Source organism: Tinamus guttatus, unplaced genomic scaffold (assembly GCF_059628265.1).
Source record: "Tinamus guttatus ecotype Peru unplaced genomic scaffold, ASM5962826v1 Tinamus_guttatus_pri_ptg000240l, whole genome shotgun sequence".
NCBI lineage: Eukaryota > Metazoa > Chordata > Aves > Tinamiformes > Tinamidae > Tinamus > Tinamus guttatus.
In genome coordinates, this window is record NW_028288774.1 from 10157572 (window position 1) to 10181992 (window position 24421).

Consider the following 24421-nt stretch of genomic DNA (forward strand, 5'->3'; position numbering starts at 1 on the left):
CACAGAATGTGAGATGATACTCAAGAAAAACGTAATAGCATCAAAAGAACAATCTCCTTCAATAGTCTGTAACCTCACTTTAGGCCAGACCAGATGAGGCAACATATTTGACCTCTTCCTTCTTCAGGAATACCATGCTAAGACTTCACAGTACCTTATCCTGACAGTAATCAGCACAAATCCAGCTGGAACTGGCACTTGGCCCTGAGCTAGTACGAAAAACATTCAAGGCCACTGATTTGCTTAACTCCATGCACAGGCTGATTTACTCCTATGCTGCTGAAATGAGGCCTGGCACATTCTGCACAGCATCTTCACACCTGCTGGGCCTCTGGCAGGCAGCATTGAGGTCTATGCACAATAGCCTTTTTTTATTTTTTATTTTTTTAAGGTGGGTTAGCTTTTGCTTAGGGGCTTATTCGGAGGTGGGGTCAGGCATTCAGGGTAAGTTGGTTATTCAAGAAAATGAAAAAGGTTATAGTTCTCTTAACATGCAGAGCACTTCAACCTAAAAGAGTGGTTTGATCAACCGCATTAAACAGTTTGGGGAGAAAAGTGATCAGAAATATTTTGCTAGAATATCCTTTGGGTCTTTGCTTTACTTCAGGATACTTAAAGCAAGGTCAAGGCACAGTGATGCTGTGCCATTCAGCCAAGAGCAGTTTTCTGAGAGGAGTTGGGGAGAGGAAGACGAAGAGGTCAGAGACGGTCTGTCACCAAGCCAAGATGTGGAGCGAAACCACAGCAAGAGGGCAGGCCAAGGTGAGCTTGTCAGCGACTAGAATGCGCATTGGGTCTGCCTCATCTTTGCTCAGGACCTTTCCTCATTCAGACCTCCCTGTTTCTGCAAAAGTGCTGAGAGGGGATCTGAGCAGTGTCTATAAGTACCTCAAGGGAGGCAGTGAGGAGGATGGTGCTGGCCTCGTTTCACTGGTGGCCACCAACAGAACTAGAGGAAACAGCCAGAAACTGAAGCAGCAAAAGTTCCACAGGAACTTAAGGAAAAATTTCTTAACAGTGAGGCTGACAGAGCCGTGGAACAGGCTGCCCAGAGAGGTTGTGGAGTCTCCTTCTCTGGAGATCTTCAAAACCCGCTTGGACGCAGTCCTGTGCCACGTGCTCTAGGTGACCCTGCGTGTGCAGGGGGGTTGGACTAGATGACCTCTAGAGGTCCCTTCCAACCTTAATGATTCTATGATTCTGTTGTAACAGCGCCCGCAGCTGCCGCTTGGCAGGCTCTAAGTCTTTCCACAACTGCCTGGTCTGGAATCAGAGCTTTTCAAATATGCCCCTTCCCAAAGCTTCTGATCTATTAAAATACAAACAAAAATAAAACAAAAAATACCTGACTGATGTGCATCATTACTGAAGCTCTAAAATACCCATGATCACTTATACCAAAGGGTTTATTCACACTACTGAAACCTGAATGGCAAATGACCATCTGCACCACAACCCCCTGACCCCCACCTTAAAAAAAAAAAAGTCTTTTGTTGCTGCTGAGGGCTAAAGCAGAACCACAGAAATAGTTTCTATCAGCAGATATTCATGACCTGAATGCAGTGGGATTGGGACATTACAGAGCTTAGAGCCCTAAAAAAAAAAAATCCAGTCTTGAAAACACCAAATTTTGAGTTGTTCAGGACCACATTTCTTCCTTGCTGGAGGCAAAGCTCAGATTGTAACTTCAGGTTTCTTAACATGAACAGCACCGTGCTAAGGCTGAAGTGTAGGGCTGTGGGTTTAGTTTGGAAACTGTCAATACTCAAGTGTTTTGTTACAAAAGGAGAGTGTTACCGCACTATGGAGAAGAGACAGAAACGTGATTACATACTATTAAGAGTCAACAAATAGTAGTTCTGTATTCCACATAAACCAAAATACACACGTTGACATTCTCAATTTCTAGAATTACCCAAAACTTCAAAGTTTAAAAGTCAGCTTCCTTCCCCCTGCTCTCTCCTCCCTCCAGTCAGAATTGCTTCCAAGGCCTGTAAGAAAACACCATCTACCTGGAATCGATTCCAAGTGTGTCAAGAGAAGCATCCTTTATTCCCCGTGTTACTGTTAAGTGATTACATTTAATAGACCTTCCTAAAATTTTCCTCTCATGTCTTAAGTATATAAATATGAAAAATTGCATCGATTGCTTAGAGATGCCCCAAAAGACCCTTCTAGGTGAAGAAGGTATCAGTGAGTATGAAGAAGCACATTCCCCAACAGCTCGCTCAGGCTGCTTTCAATAAAAGGAAAAATGATGAAACATTATAATTTACTGTTCTATTCAGGAAAGCCAAATCCATTATCTGTAGAAATTTACTAGAAAACTTAACTAAATGTCTTATCAGACCACAAAACAAATTATATTGCTCCTACAGGCCCTGAAGCAAAATTAAGCCCCGATTAATTTGTTTATTTTTGTCTTTCAAGAGAATTCTACTAAAAATGTCTTAGCATTCACATGTCACCTCAACTGCATCACCAGAGCAGCTGGAGGAGTAGCTTTTAGGCAGCAGTTTGGTGGGAGGTCATCCAAGAGGTTAAACCAAAAACCTGTCCAGCAGTGCTTAACTACTAATTAAGGGGGAAAAAGTCTCCAGGGAATCCAAGGATACACCACTCAGCAGCTTTTACTGACAGGTAAACTGGAGCACAAACGAATTCCTCAGATAGCTCCCAAGATAAGGTTATGTTTGTTTGGTTTTAGGCACTCAACTGAATATGCTGCCACAGACCAAGTCACACACCAAGAGGAAGCAGCAGAGAGAGAAAAGTGATGGGAGACGCACAACAAAGGTCACTTCAGTGAAGTGTCTAAGAAGGTTAAACAGCTGGTTCCTGCCAGAGACAGCACGTGCATTAAGATTTGCTGCTCCAAGCTGGGCTTCCTTACCCTGCTTTGCACCCTGCTGAGCAAATGAGGCGGCTGGAAGCGAGTGGGCACTTCACTGGAGAAGGACACGGAGATGGCAACCACAGCACGGGGCCGGCCAGCTGGGCCACGAGGGTCTCTTCCTGGGCTGCTTTGTTCAGATGGAGTAAAAATGCCAAGGGCCTAAGTATCTTTACCATCTCATTTCATCACAATCCTTCTCTAACCTCTATTTTATTTCCTTCTTGATCAGAAAAGCCCAGTGCTTTTTTAGTCTTAAAAAAAAAAAGAAAAAAAAGAAAAAGCACCACCTTGGAGCATCTTCAAAGCACTATGCAGGCATTAATTTAGTTTTAATACCACAGGATGAAACCATTATCGCCATTTCACAGTAGAAGCTCTCTGTAAGGTTCAAAGTTTCTTCACAGTGTGAATAATAAAGATGCAGTTCAGTTCTAACTGCTCTGATTTGTTTGGTAACACATGGGAAGCAAAATGATAACATTGAGGAAGCGTTTAAGTAAATCTGTGTGGATGTGTTTCATAACCCAGTTTAGTTTACATTACCTTGGAATTGTACCAGGCATCTGTATTTTTGGTTGGATAAGCCTATTTTACTACAAGTTTGATCACACAGGAAATATTAGTTATTTACTAAATGCTAAGCTTTATTAAACTGATCATTTGCAATTTTAAGATTTCCCTTACCAATTCAGGATTCCTTAGGTCCAAAGGCAATCAGATATTCAACACAAATACAGTATCCGGTCATCTCCAGCAAGCTGTACAGTTTCTTAGACTATATCTAAAAAATGAATCTCTTTAAGGATAAGTCATGCTGCTTCGATTATGATTTTCTGTCCCACCTGCCTCACCAAACTCACCAGCCTGAGAAGAATGTCTTTTCTCTCTCTCTCTCTCTCTCTCGCATACAATTCACCCATGTTGCTGTTACATGGGTCTTAAAATGTTTTTAGAAACAAGCACCACATACAAGTGTAACTTTGACAAGTTAAAAAAAAATTAAAAATTGTTTCAAGTTGGGACCAGGTTTCAAACATGTTGATTTTTCAAAAGGAAAGCGACAGAGCAGGTTTAACAGCTTTACATGGCAACCCTCTGACTCCCCATTTGCAAACCTTAACAAAAACAAAACAAAACAACCACCATTTTAAATTCGATTTTAAATGTGTGGCAGTGGGGATAGAAAAATTGCAAACTTTACAAGACAAAGATGCTTACTTGGCCTAAAAGGAAGCGTTATCTCAAAATGAGATAATCTAATCTATTTAAGCAGGGCTGGTGAGAACAAATTAGAGCCTGCAACTGAATAATGCATAGAAAAATAGCATAAAAATTTTTACCAAAGGTCAAAAAATAAGATAATTTACAGAAATTTCACCAAATGATAGAAAGTTACTTGAAGTTTAGGGCAATTATTTTCAAGTAAACTAAGTGGTGCACTACAATTCACGTGGAAAACTTGTCATTTGAAATGCCACATTCCCAACTAAAATGTTTTTGTGGAGAATTTCCAGTCTCCTGAGAATTAGATGGAAGTGGCACCACCACCACAGTTACCTTACCTGGGTGTGCTCCATACTACTTAACTACTGAACATAATAATCATCCTGGCCTTTAATTTTCATCATGCAATTTTTCCTTTCTCTTTGAAAAGTTACGTTTTAAAATATCCTCCACAGATGAAGCATTAAAGCATGAAGGACTCCTGCCAAAATCTACTTTCCTGGCAGCGCGAGGATGGGGGTTGGCGTCTTAAAGCATCAGCCGACATAGAATTAAAGACACTGTTAGCCAGCGTTTTAACAGCATCTTATAGGCCAGTCTTTATACAAACACATTTGTGAGCTTGTGTTCTGTAATGGAGAAAACTCACAAAGGGCTGGTAATTCAGCATCAAAGTCACGTGGATTTTCTCATTTGAACTGTTCCTTTCTCCGGGTAAGGAATCAAATAGGTGAGTGGAACTGAGGCAGTGTAAAAAGTTTGAAAAAAAGGGAGCTCTCCCCACTTCCTACTGTACTCTCTTTGCAAAGGGAAAAACCCAAAAGCCACCCATGTAAGATGAGGCTTTATAAGAAAAGCAAGTTAGCAGTTACCACATTCACTCATTAGCTGCTGCTTCCCCCCTGCCCCTGCCATAGGTGCTTTACTGGAAAGAAGCTCTCAGTTGATTTCTGGTTGGGAACCGTCCGCTCAAGCCTGGGAGTTCAGCCCTATCCACAGCAGGAAGGAAACAGTTTGGAGCTCAAAGTTACGACTCACCAAGAACAATGGAAAAGGAGGAGGAGGCTACGCCAGTGTTCACAGGACAGGGCCGTCCATTCTCGCGCTGCAGCCATCCAACTTTCCACAGCAATCTACAGGCTTTTCCGCTCAGATAAATACAAGGAGCGAAAACTTCAAAGCCCCATGCACCTTAAAGTCACTTGGTAATTAAGGTCTCTCAATATTTATTTGTAAGGTAGTGAGAGAAAGGAAATTGGGTGTTTCATTTGAACATTACTGTAGCTGCCCTTCCTTGGGGGAAAAAGTCAGAGGCAGATATTGTACCTTTATGGAGATCAGGTTAGATGCTTCTCCCCTCCTCTTTTCTTTTTGAAGAAGGGCAGGGAGGCCAGCTGGGCTGTCACAGCATACCGTGTATTATCATCTTCTCCAGGACACAGAGCCTGCTAGACACTATTGGGGGCGGCCTGCAGCCCTCAGCCTGCCCATCAGCACTGGCCTCCTCTAACCACTGATAAACTTGCTCTCTCATTTCTCGAGAAAACTTCAAAGCGAGCATTAGCATTGCTCCTCGTGCCGACCCTCCACGCAGCGTTACCCAGATCTCAGCCAGCTCTTCAGCCGGGCACGCCCAGGCCATGAACCCTGCACATCCCAATCCTGACTGCAAAGGGGTAAGAAAAGAAAGAAGGAAAACTGGCACAACAGGGAGGTGGTGTGAGGTATTAGAAAGCAAGCCCAAATTCCACTATATCCTACAACTGAATCGTTCAGATTGCTGTGGTTAGACTGTTTCTCCAGGGCTTGGAGAAGATAAGGAGACAACTTTTAAAGCCGATCTCCATTCTGATTTCCTCTGGCACAGGATCTGGAATAGACCCCCATGACCTCAGTTTCATCCCATCTCCTGCCCTGGGAGTCGACTCCAGGAGTCAGTACACTGCAGTGCTAAGGAAGCTGCACAGAATAAAATGTCTTTGGCAGCATTTCTAGCCCTGCTGCTTCATTTTTGTTCTGTTTTTAAAAGTTACTAATAGTTTATTTAAGAGGAGGAGGAAAAAAGAATGTGCCCTACATGCCAGGGAAACTTTTTCTTCTGGATTCTCATACTGGCTCTTGGCCTTAAAAGGCAATCTTTGCTTGGCCTCCGGATGCTGTGCTGCAAACAGTCGGTGCCAAGGCATGGCAGGCATGTTAAGGACGACAAGTGCCATAACATTATTTCTTACTGCTGCTTCTCAATAAAAAGCCCAAAACAGTCTGTAGGGCTGAAGCCCCCCAGCTGGTGCTGCCGGCCAAGCAGGGTGGACGTGGGGCACCGTCACACACCACATACCCGTCTCCAGCGCAGGGGGCTTTTCCTTTCCCTTCCTGAAAGGGGGTCCCACTGCCCCCCACTCTCAGCCCTCTCCTTTCACCCGCCCTCGCAGGCCGGGTGGTGCCAGAGCGTGAGCGCAGTGGGGTCAGAGCGCATCAACTGTCGTGCGAGGACAGGGTCGAGGGGCCCAAGCACTGCTGCAGCTCCCTCTGCTCCCTCAGCTCTGGGAGATGAGCGCAGAGGCAAGGCCGGGCTTGCAAGCGGCTCAGCTAACGCGGCGCATTCCTGCGGCGGCTCCCGCTGCCCAGGAGCCGCCTCCCGTGCAGCAGCCGCCAGAGCTCCTCCCGCCGCACGCGGGATGCGGCCCACGGCTCCAGCAGCCTCCGACGAGGGCCCCAGGCCCGGGCCAGGAGACAGGGCAGAGGCGGCAGATAGGAGACGGTGCTGCAGTTTAGGAATCCTTCACCAGCTCCAGCGCAGCAGATTCTCTTATCCAAGCAGATACCTGTGCTTCATCTTCACGTGTCCCCTAACCTTCATGCCAAAAAACCCTCCCCTATCCAAACCAGTCAGTGCCAAAACAAAGACGCAGCAAGATTCTTTTCCTGAAAGATTTAATGCAAGTCCTTTTTTATTTTTTAGGTAACGTGGGGATTAGGAAAGAGAAAGGGCACAAACCTTTCCTAATGTTTATTCTCAAGAGCTCCACGCGGCGCCAAATTCGGTCTGTGGTAAAAGATTCAGTAGGTCATAGATGAGCAATGTCGCAACAATTAATTTATCCAATGCTTAGAACAAACCATAGGGCAGAGCCCTGCGTCACAGGTCCTCTTGGGAGTCATCCGAGTCACCCAAGTCTGAGTGCGTAAGAGATGGAGGGTGAGGGGTAGAGAGAAAGAAATCATTGCTCTGGCTGTTTCACCTCCCTTCCCACTTGTGGGCAACGTTCCTGGCGCAGCAAGGCAAAGGCTGAGCAGGAACAGAGCAAACGCAGCTGAGCCCTGCACACGTGCTGCAGCGCGTGCCATGCCCCAGGCCGTGTTGTGCCCCATGCATCTCCTCCTCTCCCTGCAACCCTGCTCCCCCCCCAAGGGCGCTCCTGGAGGTAGCCCTGGCCCACAGCGGTAGGAGGCACAGGGACGTCCTGGACATCCCGCGCTGACGCTCCATGACTGCTTCCACCCATATCTGACCTGTGACTCCAGTTCATCAGTTGAACACACGGGCTGGAGCCCTTTGCTTGGGCCGCCGTTTTGCCAAGGTGCAGTAAGTTACCATTCCCGTCAGTGCCTGGGCACCCTGCCAAAGCCAAATGCTCCCAGCACGGAGATGAGGATCCTCCCCAAGAGCCAGCACCTCGGCTCGCTAACCGCCCCGCTCACGCTGCAGCTGGACAGTAGCAACGGGACCCATGTCACCTAACCAGATACCTGCATGTGCAAATGCTTATTACTCAATTAGCTCTCTAAAAGCCTCTTAAAATCAGCTGGTTTTTTGGGGGTGGGGGGCAGGGGGGACAGGTTGGTTGGTTGGTTTTCTTTCCTTCTGCAGTGGAAAACAGGTCAGCTCAAAGTAGACCTATCTCCAGACCAGAGTTTATAGTTCCTTGGTTAAAACCTTTAAGCCAACTAAAGGAGGAGAGTGTCTCTCAACTGAGAACCTGCTGCTGTTACAAATGATTATTTGCTGTAGCAGGGAACTGTCTCACAGCAGGAGCTCAGAGACAGTTACCAGGGAGCACAGTCATCTGCATTCCCTTTAGAGAATCAGAAAGTAACTTTAGGTGTATTAAGTCCCTCTGCACTACAGAGAAGGTAAATCCTATATGATTTATCCTAATACTAAAAATAAGTGTTTTTTAACATATGATTTGAAACCCCCCTGGAGGTCAGAGCAACTGCTTCTGAAGAGTGAAGAAACATTAAACCAATCCAACCAAGGTGGGAAGCAAAAAAGAGCAAGAAACAAAAAAAAAAAAAAAAAAAAAAAAAAAAAAAGATTGAGAAAATTCCCCATTTGCAGTTTTCAGACTCTGCAAATTTAAAGAAAAATGTGCATGCCCCAGGGTGACAGCATGGAAGCTTCTTAATTAACCCGTTACCTGCATGTTTTCAGGCAGGCCTATTAACTTGAGCAGTTTTTTTTTTTTTTTTTTTTTTTTTTTTTTTTTTTTTTTTTTTTTTTTTTGCTACTTCTCTCTTGTAATCCTCTCCTTGCACACAATAGTTATTTTGACTGATGTATCAGGCTAAGTCCACATTTCGGCGGCAACTGCTCCTCCCGTCACTCTGGCGCAGCCCCCTTAGGCCAGTGCGCACAGACGAACCCCCGTGTGGCTGCCGCTGCAGGGCGGCGTTTCGGGCCCCGCGGGGAGTCACCAGGACGACTCGCACACCGCCAAGTCACCGCTCCTGCTGCCCGAACCCCGGGAGCCTGTGGAGCTGCGGTTCCCAAAGTTACCTTTATTTCTAAACCCAGCAAATTGGATTTGGAGACCTCATGGCCTTGGGAAGGTGGGATTTCACAAGGAAGCCGCCCCCCCCCCCCAGCACAGGGTTCTGTTTCAGTGCAGGATGGGGCTTTAACGCCCAGGAATTTTCCCCACAGCAACCTGGCCCTGGCGCCCCAGACTTTGCGCTCTCGCCCAGGAGACACAGAGACAGCGTCTGCTGGGCGAGTAGCCGCGGGCAGGTTCTCTCCGAACACAGAGGGGGGTTACTCTCCTCACCACCTTCTTCCCTTCCAAGCTGCCTTTGCACTCTGGGAAAACACTCATCTAACAATGCAGCAACAGGTTTGGGCATTGCTGTAGCCTGAGGACAACCCACCGCAAAGGAAATGCATGGGAGCTGCAGGCAAGCTCACTATCCCAACCTTTCCTATGTATTCTGCTTTGCAGCAGGAGTGCAAGTAATGCCTAACATACATGTAATTGCAGTTTTAAAATGGTTCGCTTTTAAAAGTCTACCAGAAGACTTAAAAAGCACATTTTAAAGCATGTTGTGCACTATGAGAGTGGGCAAGAACGGACTACGAGACACAGTCCCCAAAGAGTTAATGAGAACACGCACAGCCGGTGCTCTCAGCAGATAAATATTTCTCAGCGTGGTGCAACACGTCCGCCCCAGCTGGGCCCGGCCATGGCTGCCCAGCGCCCTGGGGGCGGGAGCAGCCGGGGGCTCCCTCGGCAGCGCCGGCCACAGCCGCTACCCCCGCACAAAAACACCCTGCGCTGCCAGAAGCAAGTTATTTCTGTTGGGAAAAGGGTGAAAACAAATTCAACAAGTGCCTTCTGCATCTGTCTCGCTACTCCGTCACACACACAATTGCACCTTTGAAACGGCCTCTGCACGCAGGCACGTGGACAGCTGGATTTCGACAGCTGAACCTTGCACATAAACACAACCTGTTCTACATGGTCAAAACCGCAGGGGGACGACAGAAAAGCGCCAGGACACTGCAAGAGAGCGTGCGCAGAGACACAGACAGCAGCGCCCTGCTTCCAACCTCCCGGCCTGCACAGCAGCTTCTGCAAACAGCAGCAACGAAGCGTGTTCGAGCACAGGGAAAGGACGTTCCCCGTCCACAAGCAGCTCCGCACGCCCGCGCCTGCGGGGCTGTGTTTAAAGCATTGCCACGAGCACACGCTGGTGGTGGCCGCACCGAGGCGGGCTGAGCAAGGGAGATCCGTGTGGAACAGCAGCCGCACCTGGGATCCAGGCCCACAGCACTAACTCATCCCTCACACTGCAAACAAATTCCACATGGAGGACAATCCTAATGGCTCAGATGCAGTCACTTCTCTCTCAATGGCAAGCTCAAAGCTCAAGAACAGATTTTGGGTTTTTCCTTTCATATCAGTTTGGCTTCAGTTTAAAGCAAAGTTTAAGTCCCACCTTTCCTGGCGTGCCCGAGACCAGATCCGATGATCAGAGATGGGACCCTCCCGCCTCCATTTACGAACCATCTTCAACAGAAAAACTGAACTCTACAGTTCAAAAACACAAATTATGTCTCCTCACAGGGTAGGGGAAAAGTGAAGGAAAAAGAATCAAAGCATTATCTTAATTAGACAGCTCATTAACAAGTACATGGACAAAACATTCAGTAATCTAACCACATAGTTAATTTTTCAAGCTTTGCAACAGAACTCTGCAATACTTTCTCTTCATCATGAAGAGTGCCCTGCTGCTTCAGTATTTCCTAGAAGAGAGCAGGTTACAATTTTGCTTTATATACATTAGAGGATTTTTTTTTCCTTAAATAGAGGATATTTGAATGATTGATAGAAACAGTGGTAGGGATGAGAAAAGCTTAATTCCCGATACAGTTGTTGTGCGATGGCAGCAACCATTCTGACCCCCATTTCTTACTTCTTTCAATATTTCATAGAAGACTGAAAAGCTTAAGTAGAAACTTCCCTACAGATGTGTACCAACTCACCAGCCATCAGAAACACAGTCAAATTTGCTCTTTCAATTTCATGGGCTTGCTGAAATATAAATTTGTTATTTTAATGAAATACTGAACAAATAGCTAAGGAATTAGCTAAGGAAACCTACCATACTAGCAGTTTTTGAAACTAAACATTAAAATCAGATGGATACCTGTGTGCTTAGTTCATTTCCTTCTCTATTGCACATGCAAATGACAAGCACTATCTTTAACTGCTCATATGGATTAGTGATTAAGCAGTTCATACAAGCAGAGACTAAAATCTTTTCCAAACACAGAATGCAATCATGCTTTTACACTGTTTTTTTTTTCTTTCCTTTTTTTTTTTTTTTTTAAATCCATCATCGTGCCTCAAAACAAGGGATGAACATGACCAACTACTTTTCCAACCCAGACTGCACTGCTTGCCTGATAGGCCCTGTTTCCATTCCAGAAGTACTGAGCAGCTCGTGTTAGCTTTGTGCTGATGCAAACGTCACTAGTGCACACCTGCACTGCCTTATCCACTGCAGAGAGATGAAGGATGATCCCAACAGGCTCTGTCAAGAGCACAGTTTACTGTCATCACCAAGTGATCCAGTTGCCTTACAGTACTTAAGGCCTCAGATCTCACGAGGAATCCCCCTTAGAAAGCTTATAGCTGAAATCAGTTTACACTTTTAGTTGCGCTGCTAATAATGTGCTGATGACAAAATAAAAAAATTACCTAGACCTAAAATGAGATAGTCCTTACATCCAATACCCTTCTCTTTCCATAGACGACGTCACAAGCTTGAGGTGTGCAGGCAGCTTGAGATCCCCCACAGTGGGTGGGTATAAATTTGAAGTGACAAAAGGGCATCTTCTCCATACCTACCAGCACTAGAAAAACGCAACGCAGGGATTCCAGTAAACTCCTGGGAGGACAAAGGCTGCATCCTCCTATTCTGCCTGCATATAAATTGAAATAATCTTCCAGGCAGAAACAAGTAGTAGCTAAGATGAGGAGCAAATCCTGTAAGGAAACAGGCATGAACCAAGGGAATGAGGTAGAAGAGGAGCGAATCATTTCAGAAGTTCAAGATCTACTCTCGTTAGATTGTCCAGGAGCGATCCTCACAAGAAAAACAAGGAGCAGCCTCAGCTCCCTGGATCAGAGGAGAGCACTGCTGGTCCCCAAGCAGGCACCTTCCTGCCTGAGCTCTGGAGACGCCTTAAAGGATTATTTCAAAACACCAAAGTAAAGAATTTTAGTAGTCATCTCCCTGCGGCTATCACTTCACAGGATGTAGAACACGTAACCAAAATACAGCTCAATGTTGTAAAACACCTATGAAGAAAGACACCAACTTCTTCATTAAGTTAATGAAGAGTACATGGTTCACAAACTTTTATAAATGCACCAGGGTCACGGCACTCCCGCAGCAAACACGAGTGAATAAACAGCCCAAAGAAGTGGAGGAAAGCGTGACTCACTGGGCTACTAATAAGTCACAGCCTCGTGTCTAGAGCAGCGCTGCAAGTCCTGCACTCCAAGAGGAAAACAGATCTGAAGCGAGCTTGGACAGAAGCACCAGGGAGCTCTTCACGGGCCAGTCCGAAGCACGAGAAGCTTCGCAGCCACCCCCGGCGCAAACCCACCCGAGGGGCGCTCCCTCCGGAGCCAGCCCTGAGCTCGGAGGCAGCGGAGCCGCCGCACGGAGCCGCCCCACGGCGTCACCCGCAGCTCCTCCGAGCAGCGCAGCGAGCGCGGGGCGGCCCTCGGCACCAAGGCACCCTCGTTACAGAAAGCCCGGGGAGACGCAGCCTGGCCACGGGGGGTGTCGCTTATCCTGAACCAGAAACATTTTGAACTGCTTTGGCGCAATGGAAAGCTAGGGGGGGAGAAAACAGTTTACACAGCTCTGAGTGGCCTCTCGCCTACAGACCCTTCCAGCAGACTCCACTCCCCTCCCTCCTGCATTTTTTTTTCCCCAGCCCCCAACACCTCTAAATTAATCACATTATTAATGTTAAACAAGGTTCTCGCTAGTTTGCCTCTAATGCTGCACACTGGGCTGTGTTTTTTGGAAAAACCGACACTAGGGTAAAACAGGATTTATTTTTTAAACATTTGTTTTAGTCCTGTCTACGTACGTAATCTCAACTGAGAACCAACCCAAACCATCTTTGACAACATGGCTCACGGCAGTGGCAACAAGGCCTCCATACCAAACACACTCTGCTCCTGCAGCTCTGCCCTGCTTCTGGAACACATTTAGGATGACTTTGGCCACTGAAGAAACATCATCTAATATCAAAATTAAGCTGCTTTCTTTCTGATCTTACTTAGAATAACTTGAGGAAGATGGAAGGAATTTTATTTTAAGAAAAAATTAACTGCTGCAAATACACAGCACAGCGTGGGGCAGCTACACAATTTGCAAATTTACCTGTGGTCAAAGCAGCCGTTACCACTTTCACTCAAGATAGATAACTGCATTCTTGGAAGATACCTATAAAAATGGGCAGCAATGGGTAGTAATGCTAAGCTCAAACCTACCCCAAAAAGCGGGGGCTTTTTGGCTTCGTTTCCAAATGACCCCTGCACGTTGCTGTGAAAAGAAGGAAGCTCTCAGCTTTAAGTCACCGCAGAGGCCGCGGCGCAGGCCGCGCGCTGCTCCCCATCAGGGCCATCAGCCGGGGCACCGCAGCCCCGGACCCACCGCTTCCCTCCACCCCGACCCCGCGCCAGGGCCGGGGAGGGCTCCAGGCCCCGCGGTGCTCAGCTCGCTGCCAGCAGGAACCAGCAGTGACAACGGGGCAGGGGGCTCGGCCGGCTGCTGCCGTTCAGGGTCACGGGCAGCACCGCTGCCGCAGAGCCGACAGCAATGGGCCCCGGTGCCAAAAACGTGGACAATTAACTACACTAACTATGCTTATAAAGAAGAACAGCATTCAAAGTTTGTGTGTTCCTCTTTCTTCTCCTTTCCCCTCCCGCCTCTCTCTGGAGCCACCAATTTGCAGAAAACAAAAGAACCAGAACAACTGCACCCATTTTGTTTTTCCCTCTCCAACCACGGCACAATAATTACAGGAGGGGAAAAACAAGAGAGCAACATGTTTCAAACACACGTGAAGTAAAATGAAAGCCCTAACTAAACACTGTGCTAAGGAACATACACAACTTCATCTCAGCTATGTAACTTTATAAGAGGAGATGACAATTTTCTAGTATTTTTTAACTTTGTAAATTGTTAGGAAACAGTGAGTAGCCTTGGTCCGCCGGTGCCTAAAGTGTTAATGCAGTTTGCTAATCCATGTGATGAAAGGAACAAGCATTTCCAGAGCTCTTCATAGTTGAATCACCAGTAATTTAAAAGAATAATAAACCTAACAGTAGCTTTCATAAAAAATTAATGAGAAAGAGACTGACAGCACATCTGTTGCTTTTGTTATCTTATTTCTCCTTTCTGGTTCAGTTGTCTTCCCTCATGCCTGTTTTCACCTCTTCTCAGGTTCCTCTATCTTTCTTTTGCTTCTCGTGAATCCTTTTTGCTTTCTCTCGAATCCCTTCTTGCTTTCTTGCTGTACTGATTTTTCCTTTGGCAACTATTATTGCTAGTGTGTGACACAGAAACTATTTGGCACCCAGCTACTCCAGAGGCCTTCAGCCTACAACGCTAACTGGTGAAAACAACATCAACATTAAAAACTTTACAGAGAACACGCAGGGAGTTAGCTATAGGAGTATAAAACTCATTTAGCTACTACGGGAAGCATTTGTTATGGCAGAAAATGGTACCAGTATCTCACTGCAACGACTGAGATTTGTAATTCACAACCAGTAAAAAACGAGAGAAATGGAGGAATTCCCAGAGAAAGCCAGGGATCTTCCCCTTGTCCACTGCTACTTTCAAGTTCTGGGCATGCGGGAGGCTCCCAGTTTTCCAGGGAAACAAGACTAAAACACGGTAGGCTGTTTATAACGTCAGGCTACGCATGAGCAAAATATTTGCTTTGATCGCAACTCCAAACAGTTTTCAAGACCTGATGGGCAGAAGAAAAACTACTTCACCCTGCAGTCCAGCACCGTTTCATCCTCTGTGCAGATTCAGAAGATTTCAGGGAGCGCTGCTGCGCAAGGCCAGGGCTCGACGTGGTATCAAATACTGGCAGTCCCAGGCTTGCTTGAAGCAGATGGTGAATCATTATAGTACCGGTGGGATGGCCCTCGTTTCACTCCACGTGCCTGCAGGTGAAACAGCCTTTCCCAGACTCGCAGGGACATCTGCTTTGGTAAGGGACCACGGGCACCGTCCAGCGGCCTCAGCCACGCGCCGCCTCCTGCAAAGGCACCCGCCTCGCGCCACCTTCTCAGCCGAGACCAGGCCCGGGGTAGGGGGCAGTCCCCGGTAGGGGCTCTTCTTTCAGCGTCACCGGGCTCACACGTTTCTACGAGGCACAAATATTTCTGCAGTAACGAGACCCCTGCTAGCCCTACTATTTAGCCAGGCTGGTAGCCAGTAGCTGTGTGCTTACGCTACCTGAGCTCTTTACCAAGCTTATGACGAGTTTGTTTATGTTACAAAAACAAAATTGGGAAAAAAAAAAAAAAAAAAAAAAAACACCCACCCAGATTAAGCAACGTACATGAGGCATCTGAAGCCCTTCCATGAAGAGAAATAAGAGTTCCAGTCAATGTAAGTTTTTGTGACTCCATGTTTCCCTTAGATCAAGTGATAACCCAGAATAAAAAGACACATTAAGAAAACCTCCACTGGAAAAAAGCGGTCACACTCCCAATATCATTTTTAGCTAAATCAAACTACAGTATTACTTTCTGAGGCTGAAGTATTTCATATACAACAGTAAGTTTTTCCTGCTTCCACAACTTTTGTAATATATGTTGAAAATAAACCTCAGAAAAAGAAAGCAAGCAAGTTAGAAAAAAAGCTAAACCAAATTTTGCACTATTTCTGCCCACATTCCAATCGGAAGAGAAAGGAAGCATTTTCCTCACGTGTGTGCAACTAACAAAACCGAAATAGGTGTGTTTCATTGGTAAGTCCCAGGAAGCGACCTACACTTTAAACTAAACGGCCATAGATGCTGAACAAAAGGTCTGGCAAAACTTCCCTACAGAGGCACCAATCCATTTACATCCGGGAGCGCTGCCAAGAGAACAGCTACCAAAAACTTCAGAAGTTTCCCCGACTGGAGAGCCAGCCCCAGCCAAAGTATTTTATGATATGACTTAGTGTGTAACACCATGTTATAACCTTTCCCCCTCAACACCCCCTGCTCCCCCCAAAAAAGAATCCTAGGAAGGGTAAAACAGTTTTGAAAGGTTAAACTTGTTAGAAAGCTGGAGGAGAAAAAAAATATATTTAAAAAACTTTTCCTGATGAAAACAGCAGTTAACAAAGACATGGAGAACAACAAGACAGTAACTCTTTAAAAGCCACTGCAAGAAATACTCATGCCTGCTCCAAGCTCAGTAAATTTGTTTAGTTTAAGGCACGCCTAGATCGTAGTGATTTTCTTTCATTTTGGGATCAGAATGCTCTAATTTAACATTTGTCTCTTCTAAGCTGGTTTGGAGAGAGGAGAGACATGAGACCACAGTGGAAGCAAGGCAGGGTGTTTGTGCCGGGGCGGCAGGGCGCAAAGCCGCGCTCGGGAGCGAGGCTCCCGCTCAAACGCGCTCTGGGAAAACACCCGAGCGCCTTCAACCACAACAAAAAGCTCCAGTTGTTCAGACCGGAGCAGTCGGCCCCGATCTTTGCGGTGACATTTTCCCTTCCACGGACAATCGGGCCGAGTTCCTGCGATCGAGTTACGGCGCCGCTGCCAAGCCGCCTGCCCGGGGGCTCTGCGCTCGCACACTCGATGCTCACGCAGCCCCTTCGCAGCCGCGTGAGCAACTTTTTCCCCTCATCTTAAGACACGTTTGTGCAAGATGGGCCCGGGCTTACGCAGGCTCCATCACGCTCCAGCTTCTCTGGACGTTACGAAGGGAAGGCCGGGCCCTTGGCCGCCTGCTCGTGCCCTGCAGAGGCAGCCGAGCCCGCGATGGGAACCGCGCGGCCGCGAGTCTCTGCCCGGGCAGCTCGCAGCGCTCCCGCGGGGCCCGCCCAGCAGAGCACCCGCGCAGCCCCGTCCTCACCGCAGCACTTTGCCCACCGCCTGCAGCACCATCTTGCAGCTCAGTCCGGGTTTGGCGCTCGCGGCGAGCACGGGCCGATCAGCGGGCAGGCTGCAGTGGTCGCCGACCATGGTAGAGCGGCGCGGGCGGCGGGCGCGGGCGGAAAGGGCGGCCCGGCCCGGCACAGCCCGGCTCGGCTCCGCACGGCCCGGCCCGGGCTCCGCTCCGCGCGCCCCCGGCCCGGCCCCGCGCGCCGCCCACGGGCCGCGGCGCTGGGGGCGGCCGCGGCGGCTCCGCTCCGCCCCGCGGGGCGGCCCCGCGGCCGAGGAGGCTGCGAGGAGGAAGGGGGACGAGGAGCGGGGCCGGGAGCCGCGGGGCCGGGAGCCGCGGGGCCGGGGGCCACAGCAGCGACGCGGATGGCCTGGGCACAGCGAGCGGCCACGCAGGGTCCCAACTGCAGGACTGCTCTGAAGAGCCCTTTTGGCGGGAGTTTTCCCACACGTGTAGGAGCTCCCCGGGTGGGTGCTGCACCCCGACCCTTCGCTGTGCCCCATGGCAGCCCTGGCACCCACCTTCCTGAGGGCACCCTGGCAGGGGCTCCCTGCAGCTGCATTCCCAGGCAAATCGCAGTAAAGCAGCGAGGAGTGGGATGTAACAGGACCTAGAAGTGTCCCGAGGATATCGCTCATTCTCACAAGCAAAAACCTACCCATGGTGTCCTGGAGAAAAGAGCCTTGTTCCCACTTCAGGTTCATCTTCAGCACCAGGTGAACTCCAAGGACAGCTCAGTACAGAGATACTGCCAAAGCCTCCAGGTAGCTACTGCACTGGCATCAGCCAGTTCACAAGGAGAAAAAAGGAGTTTTTAATTAACTCCAGCAGAGCAAATGCCACTGCTGTCAGCTGCACAGCATTATTTGCTTCAGGTGGTCCGAGGGGACCAGAATGCAGCTGCTATTTGCACAGACCAAAGCAAACCAAGAAACTACAGCTGCCACTTGGAGAAGTAACGAGCTGCTCTCCATCCCAGGGCCCCAACACAGACAACAGCGTTTTCCATTTACGCACAGCCTCCTGAGTCACACCGCACAGGCAGATCCGTGAGGGGTTAGTTAGGCCTCTGCACCCTTGCGAGGTGAGATGCATTTTTCCTCCCGCTTTCCAAGCCATCTCCTCAAGGCAGAGCTTCCGTGACTTCCCTGGCACAGCGCGGGAGGCCGGGGCAGGAGGGAAAAGCTCAGCTCTCCGCTGGGCAGTCGGGCCCTCCACACAGATCACCCCAACCTGGTGCCCAGTCAATCTTCTCCCCACATAGGAACAACTCGTCACGGCACCACAAACAAGTAGCAGCCCTGGTGAAGCAGGGAGGGCACCCGCCAAAAGAGAAGTTGCTCTTTTCTTTGTCCACCAACGAAATCTGCACAGACAGAATTCTGTGCCTCGGTGCCTTCGCTTCGACATTCTCAACTGCTGATTTCATCCTTAGACTTCAGTGTGTTTCAGCAATAGCAAAGTACTTCGTACTGTCCCTTACCTAGCAGACAAGCTTTAAACGTCCCCTTAGTGTATACTGAAATAACAACAACAATAATAGCAATAAAATTAACAGAAATATCTGTGTGGGGGCCTATGGTTACACCAGCAGGCATTATGACAGTGGCAGTTTTACAGACTTAGCAGTAAAATATCACCACCACCATATACAGTGAATCAACAAATCACACAGAAATAAGGACACAAAACAACACAGCGCAAAGAGCAGAGCCCCCTCCCACCACTTACGCACGTATATTTGTGCTTTAGGGACAGTGATGGGATGTTTCCTACACAGCATCTCAATTCAAACTTCCTGTTAGTGTCTAAGCCAACCACCAAGCTGAGGAATGGTATTTAGAAATATTATGAATAATGCTTTGTATTTATAAATATTTTTATAAGCAGCAGTTACTCAATTATTTATGTTTTTGCTCCCTTTAGGGCTCCATAAAAGTTAAGTGTAAAGCAGCCACCACAGAGATGCATACTAGCATCCAGAGGCTTGGAAAAGCAAGGCATATTGACCCAGACAAGCACACAGAGTCAAGGAGGGGAAAAAAAAAATCCCTCCACATTGACTTATAAGAAAAGAGGCCTTACAACACCAAATTGTAAAGTTCTGCTTTAAATGAAACCGTAGGTTATTGTGTGTCCCTGCCTCACATTCAATGTCTCAATTTTGCTTGCTAACTGGCCTTTTTGCCTGATTTTAGAGTGCCTCACTACGGCCTGGCCCTGTAACCTTTCCAGTTATCTCAGCTGCATCCCCAGTTGTCTGGACCAAATGCTCAAAAATTAGCAATGAAAACATGTTATCACTTAGCTTATCTCTAAGCAGTTATTTACACCGAGATTACATTTGCTCTCAATGCGGTTGTCATCACACAGCAGCAGAGACACCAACAAGCAGCAATTGTAACAGACTGCAGAGGCCTGGGCTGGGGACGGAACACAGACTGTGGTCAAAGCCAATTCAGTGCTAAAAGGTGGTGGAGGGTGGCAGGGATGGTGGCAGTGGAAGGGGAATAAGAGATTTCAAGGGAATGATTTCAGCTCTTCTCTTGAAATAGCAGAAGAAATGAGTCTCCCTGACCACACAGAGTTGTGACAGCAGCTTTATGAACAGCGGCCCCATGCATTTCAGAAAGTTAATGCACAAAAAAATGAATTTAAAAGAAGCACAGCTGTGTGTGACCAGGTGCCCACATAGCTGCTTTTGCAAAAAATGTGGTCACAAGGACAAGTCGGTGTTTGGAATCAGTGCAACCACTTCCTTAGGCTTCATTGACACTGTGATTTAAGAAACAACCATCTTATCACAGCAAGAAGAACAAAATACCCCCATATATCACTGATGCATTACAAGGAGTTCCCAAGGGTTTATATTTTGCCATTTTGTAAGGGATGCACAAAATGAGAAAAAAAAAAGTTTCGATCAGCAAAAATGACCAGGAAAAAAAAAAAAAAAAGAAAAAAGAGTGAACACTGCTGAATGTACCAAACAAAAATTGAGATCTCAAAGGCACTGTAATTCTGTGTGTAGGCACATCTATTGTACTAAAATCCCCTCAAATGTCAAGTTGCACCTGGTTCATCAGTAAGCATATACGGATGAGAGTTTAAGTATATGAATGTGTTAAAGGAAACAGCAAAATAGCAGCTTAGAGGGAGATACTCTACCAGCACTAAAAAGTATCCAAGAAATATGAAGAGAGGACACCATGCTCAAACTCTGCAAGGGAGAAGTGCTGCCTAATGAGTCCTCCCGAGTTAGCCCACCTTGAGCGGCAGGAGCCACCCTGCAAAACAGGCGCTGTCAGGACACCGAGTGTTCTGAGTGCGCCTTCCAGGGGACTGTGCAACCATCTTCAAGCAGGCTCTCAATCAGAGTTACGGGGCTATTGGAGAGAGAAACATACTGACACCTTAGTCTGCAGCATCACTGAAAGCTTCTCACTGCTAGGGAAAAAAGAAAAATTAAAACTGATTAAACTGACTCCAGGTCAAGTTCCAGTATTACTGAATTGCTACTGTTTTCCCTGGTCTTACACTGCTGGGTGCTGTTACATTGCGCTCCATTTTCAATGATGGATCAGGCAATCCCCATACTGTCCCATTCTTACACAGTTCACTCCAAAACATCACAGTGACACAGCTCAAAAGGCAGTTTTCCTCTTGTTAGTTGTGAAAAAACACTCTATTTGGCAATGCTATGTACAGGAAAAATAAACTTCAAAATATTTGCAGAGAAGCAGCTCAAAATTATCACCCTCACAAAACTACCTTCCATATATACAGAGTTAGAGCAAAAACCCTGCAATCTCCCTGGATGACACTGACATTCAGGTGACAGCCACAATCCATCTCAGAGAGGAAGATGTCTCTTAAGGAGAGAGGTAAACACAAGCAAGTGCAGGTGTGCTGCTGAGGTTAGCGCACCTAGCATTCCGAGTGCTCAAAAGGATGTCTGTAAAGAAGCACATCTTGCAGATCAACTCGGAGGATACCTGCTCGTCTGCTGCCTGGGGAGTTCACAGGATAGTGTAGAGAGTGAGATGCTGAATTTATACCATTATAGACACTGTTAGCTCCTTCCTAGACATAGCACAGGTGAGAATTTCACCTCAGATTTTACCATTACTTTTATTTCCTTGCTCTAATTTTGAAGCTCAAAAGGCTGCACACCAGGGAAGTATTAGTGCTATATGCATTAAATACAGAAAGGCTAAAATGAAAGACCCTTTTTCCTTCTCTTCCCCGAATATGCTGGACCTCAGGCTTCACACAGAGAGGCAAAATCTCTAAAACTTGGCTGAGAAATTCTCCCCAGGGATTTTTTAACAAATTCAGAACTACTCTCTACACGTATACAGAACTCTCTCTGTAAGTTTTACAACACGACTACTGTTTTCACAGACTTACATAAATATGGCATGGAAAACAACCCCCTAATTGCAAATTGGCACGAAACTCTAGAGCAAGGAGTAGAAGGAGTAATCAGCACAGGAAAGGAGGGTATCTGCGTGAGCACTGCTATTGGCCACGACTATCTGCACTTGGGTGGGAAAGGCACGGAAGGAAAAGGGGAAGATGCTGGGAGTGAACCTGTTGAGTTTTCCCAGCCCAGTGGAGAGTCTCTGAGGAAATACAGGTTTGTGTCTCTTGGTGTTAGCACTGGCTTCATTTCAGAATGGCAAAGGATTTTATCTGGTAAAGGCACATTGAGATGACAGCACTGAGGGGAAACAATTCATGAAACAAGCATGAAATTTATTTTAGAAGATTTTTCTCCAGGCATGACTGTAACATATGAAACACACAGCTTACATTATGCAAGATTAAACAGTGGAAACTATTCGTTGTAATTCCTGGCACTTACAGACACAATTTATTGGGTATAACTTCTAAGGATTAGGACCACAAAGTCCAGAAGTCACAAAATTAACTTGGTTCACACCCCAGGCCCATGCACATTTGCATTCCTCACACAATTCAAAATACACATACTACATCCTGGTTAATTTTTAGTGTGCAACATCCAGCAAGTCCAGCAAAGATCTGAGCTAGAGCAGGCCAGTAACACCTTCAGTCATGTCAATCATGCCGTAAGTACCTAACTCACCACCTAGAACAGTTCAGATTTATGAAACAGATGAAAAATTTCCAGGTCAGCCTTGCATCAGCAGATGAGACAAGAGGAGGGGCCATTTTACAACTCTGAAGTAAAACCTGTTTGGTCAGGGTGCCTGTAAGGGCATGCGTCAGACGGGCAGAAAGGGCCAGGAAAGACGTTAACAAGGAATTCATCACCTCACCCAGACCCGCCTCTGCACCCAAGGCAGAAGGCTGCATTTCAAGCAGTCTTGAAAGGAACAGCAAAGATCTTGTCTGTGAGCAATCACCAAACCCAACATGCTGCTGATAAAGCATTTGCAGCCATTAAAATAAATTAACAGTCCTTTCTCAGTACGTTAAAATAATGTTTGGTGAGTTTCTCGCTTAAACCCAGACATTTCATAGGACAATTGATGACACACAGTTGTCATGGTGCATACCAAGGAGCCCACAGCACTTGTTCCAGTCTGGTCTTGCATACGCAACCTGCTCTTCAGTAGGCACGGCCCTCGGCACTGTGCAGCCAGTAGGAACTTCTCGTTATCTTTCTAATTACCAAAATATTTGCCCAGTTTTCATGCATTTTCTCACAAATAGTCAACGCTCCGCATTCGGCAACCAATTTCATTTAAATCTCGCACTTGGAAGCTGTAAAACTTCAGGTAGCTCACAAAACTTGATGCGATCAGATGATCTAATGATGAACCTACTCCCACAAATCTGAACACAGGTTTGAACAGAAGGTGACGGGAAAAGACAATTCCAGGGAAAGACTGCCGTACACCTTCGATGTACAGGCACTACACTAACATACGCTGGGAGCACACTGGCCTAATACAATAAAGAGCCAGTAGACGGTATGCAAAAATATGCACACATAGGACTGTTATTTTGGCATCATATTCATTGTTTCTCAACAGAATCATAGAATCATTAAGGTTGGAAGGGACCTCTAGAGATCATCTAGTCCAACCCCTGCACACGCAGGGTCACCTAGAGCACGTGGCACAGGACTGCGTCCAAGCGGGTTTGGAAGATCTCCAGAGAAGGAGACTCCACAACCTCTCTGGGCAGCCTGTTCCAGTGCTCTGTCACCCTCACGGGCAAGAAATTTTCCCCTAAGTTCCCGTGGAACTTTGGATGCTTCAGTTTCTGGCTGTTTCCTCTAGTTCTGTTGTTCCTTACAAAAACTTGTAAGGAACATCCTCAAAAATAAAATAAATGATGACTACAGTTTCCCTAAGCAAAATAATATAAAACATTAATCTAAAATGAATTATCTCAAAGTATCATAAGTTTCCCCTTTTTAGGCTCAGACTACGTGATTTACGTGATATTTAAAAACAGCCAGAAAATTACAGAGGTCATAAGAAGGTCTGCTTACAGAACTGCCTTCTGAATAGTAGCTGGATTATCACTTACGGAGTCAAAAAAAAAAAAAAAAAAAAAAAAAAAGTATTTTGGTTAGTGACATGGGATTGCACTGCTGCAAACCCTAAGAGGTAGCAATCATAGATTAAAGATAGTAAACAAAAAGGAGAAACACAGTAAAATGAAGGCAGGTTCTAAAAAAACAAAATCTCATCAAATCCAAAAAAGAAAAAAAAAATAAAAGTAGAAAGCCTATATTGGATGGGTACTGAATTTAGCAGCCATCTTAGGTCCAGTAGGGAGAAAAAAAACATACTGTTTAAAAATAACACCATTAATGCAGATCTGACTTCTAATAACCCTGCTGTACCTAGTTTTTACGATGCTGTCTTGCCTAAAATCCTTGAATAGGCCACAATTTGTTGTTTGGCTAGAGTACACCCCTTTGCTCCTAGGCCATTACAGTTCTGGAATGGATGTTTATTTGCTAGAGGAACAAAGAGGAGCAATGGTTGACAGAAGAGTTTCACTGTTCTGGTTAGACCAGATCCCTCATTTGACGTATTTTCCTAATGTTGCAAGAAAAGCAGCCTTGCCAGCTATCAGGCAGAGGAAGAGTCACACTTAACGCATTGCGCTGAAAATGAGGGGAATACTTAGCTACTGTCTGCCAAGAATATTCAGCATCATCTTCACTAGGTAACAGTCTGTACATAGGCACAAAAGCCAGAAGAAGTGGGTGACAACGTCCTACTATTGTTATTCCTACCCAACAACTGAGGAATACTGTTGGAATCATGAAATGGAGAAGAGCTGTTTACCCACGTGGTCACAATCACGTAAGCACAGGAGAAAGTGTTCTGTCAAAGAAAAGAAGGGGGATTAAGGCAAGGTTTAC

General features: G+C 46.6%; 1 protein-coding gene across 3 annotated transcripts in view; it reads right to left on the reverse strand.

Annotated features, from left to right (window-relative positions):
* Positions 1-24421, reverse strand: part of MOB2 (MOB kinase activator 2) — a 104762-nt gene that overhangs the window by 12528 nt on the left and 67813 nt on the right. The window contains exon 1 of one of the 3 annotated variants that reach the window (XM_088525833.1): positions 17023-17206. The exons of the other annotated variants lie outside the window; for them this stretch is intronic. Within the exon in view, the coding sequence (XP_088381959.1) occupies positions 17023-17132 (110 nt within the window). The 5' untranslated portion in view covers positions 17133-17206. Of the gene's footprint in view, positions 1-17022; positions 17207-24421 lie in introns of those variants that run through there. 3 annotated transcript variants of the gene reach the window in all.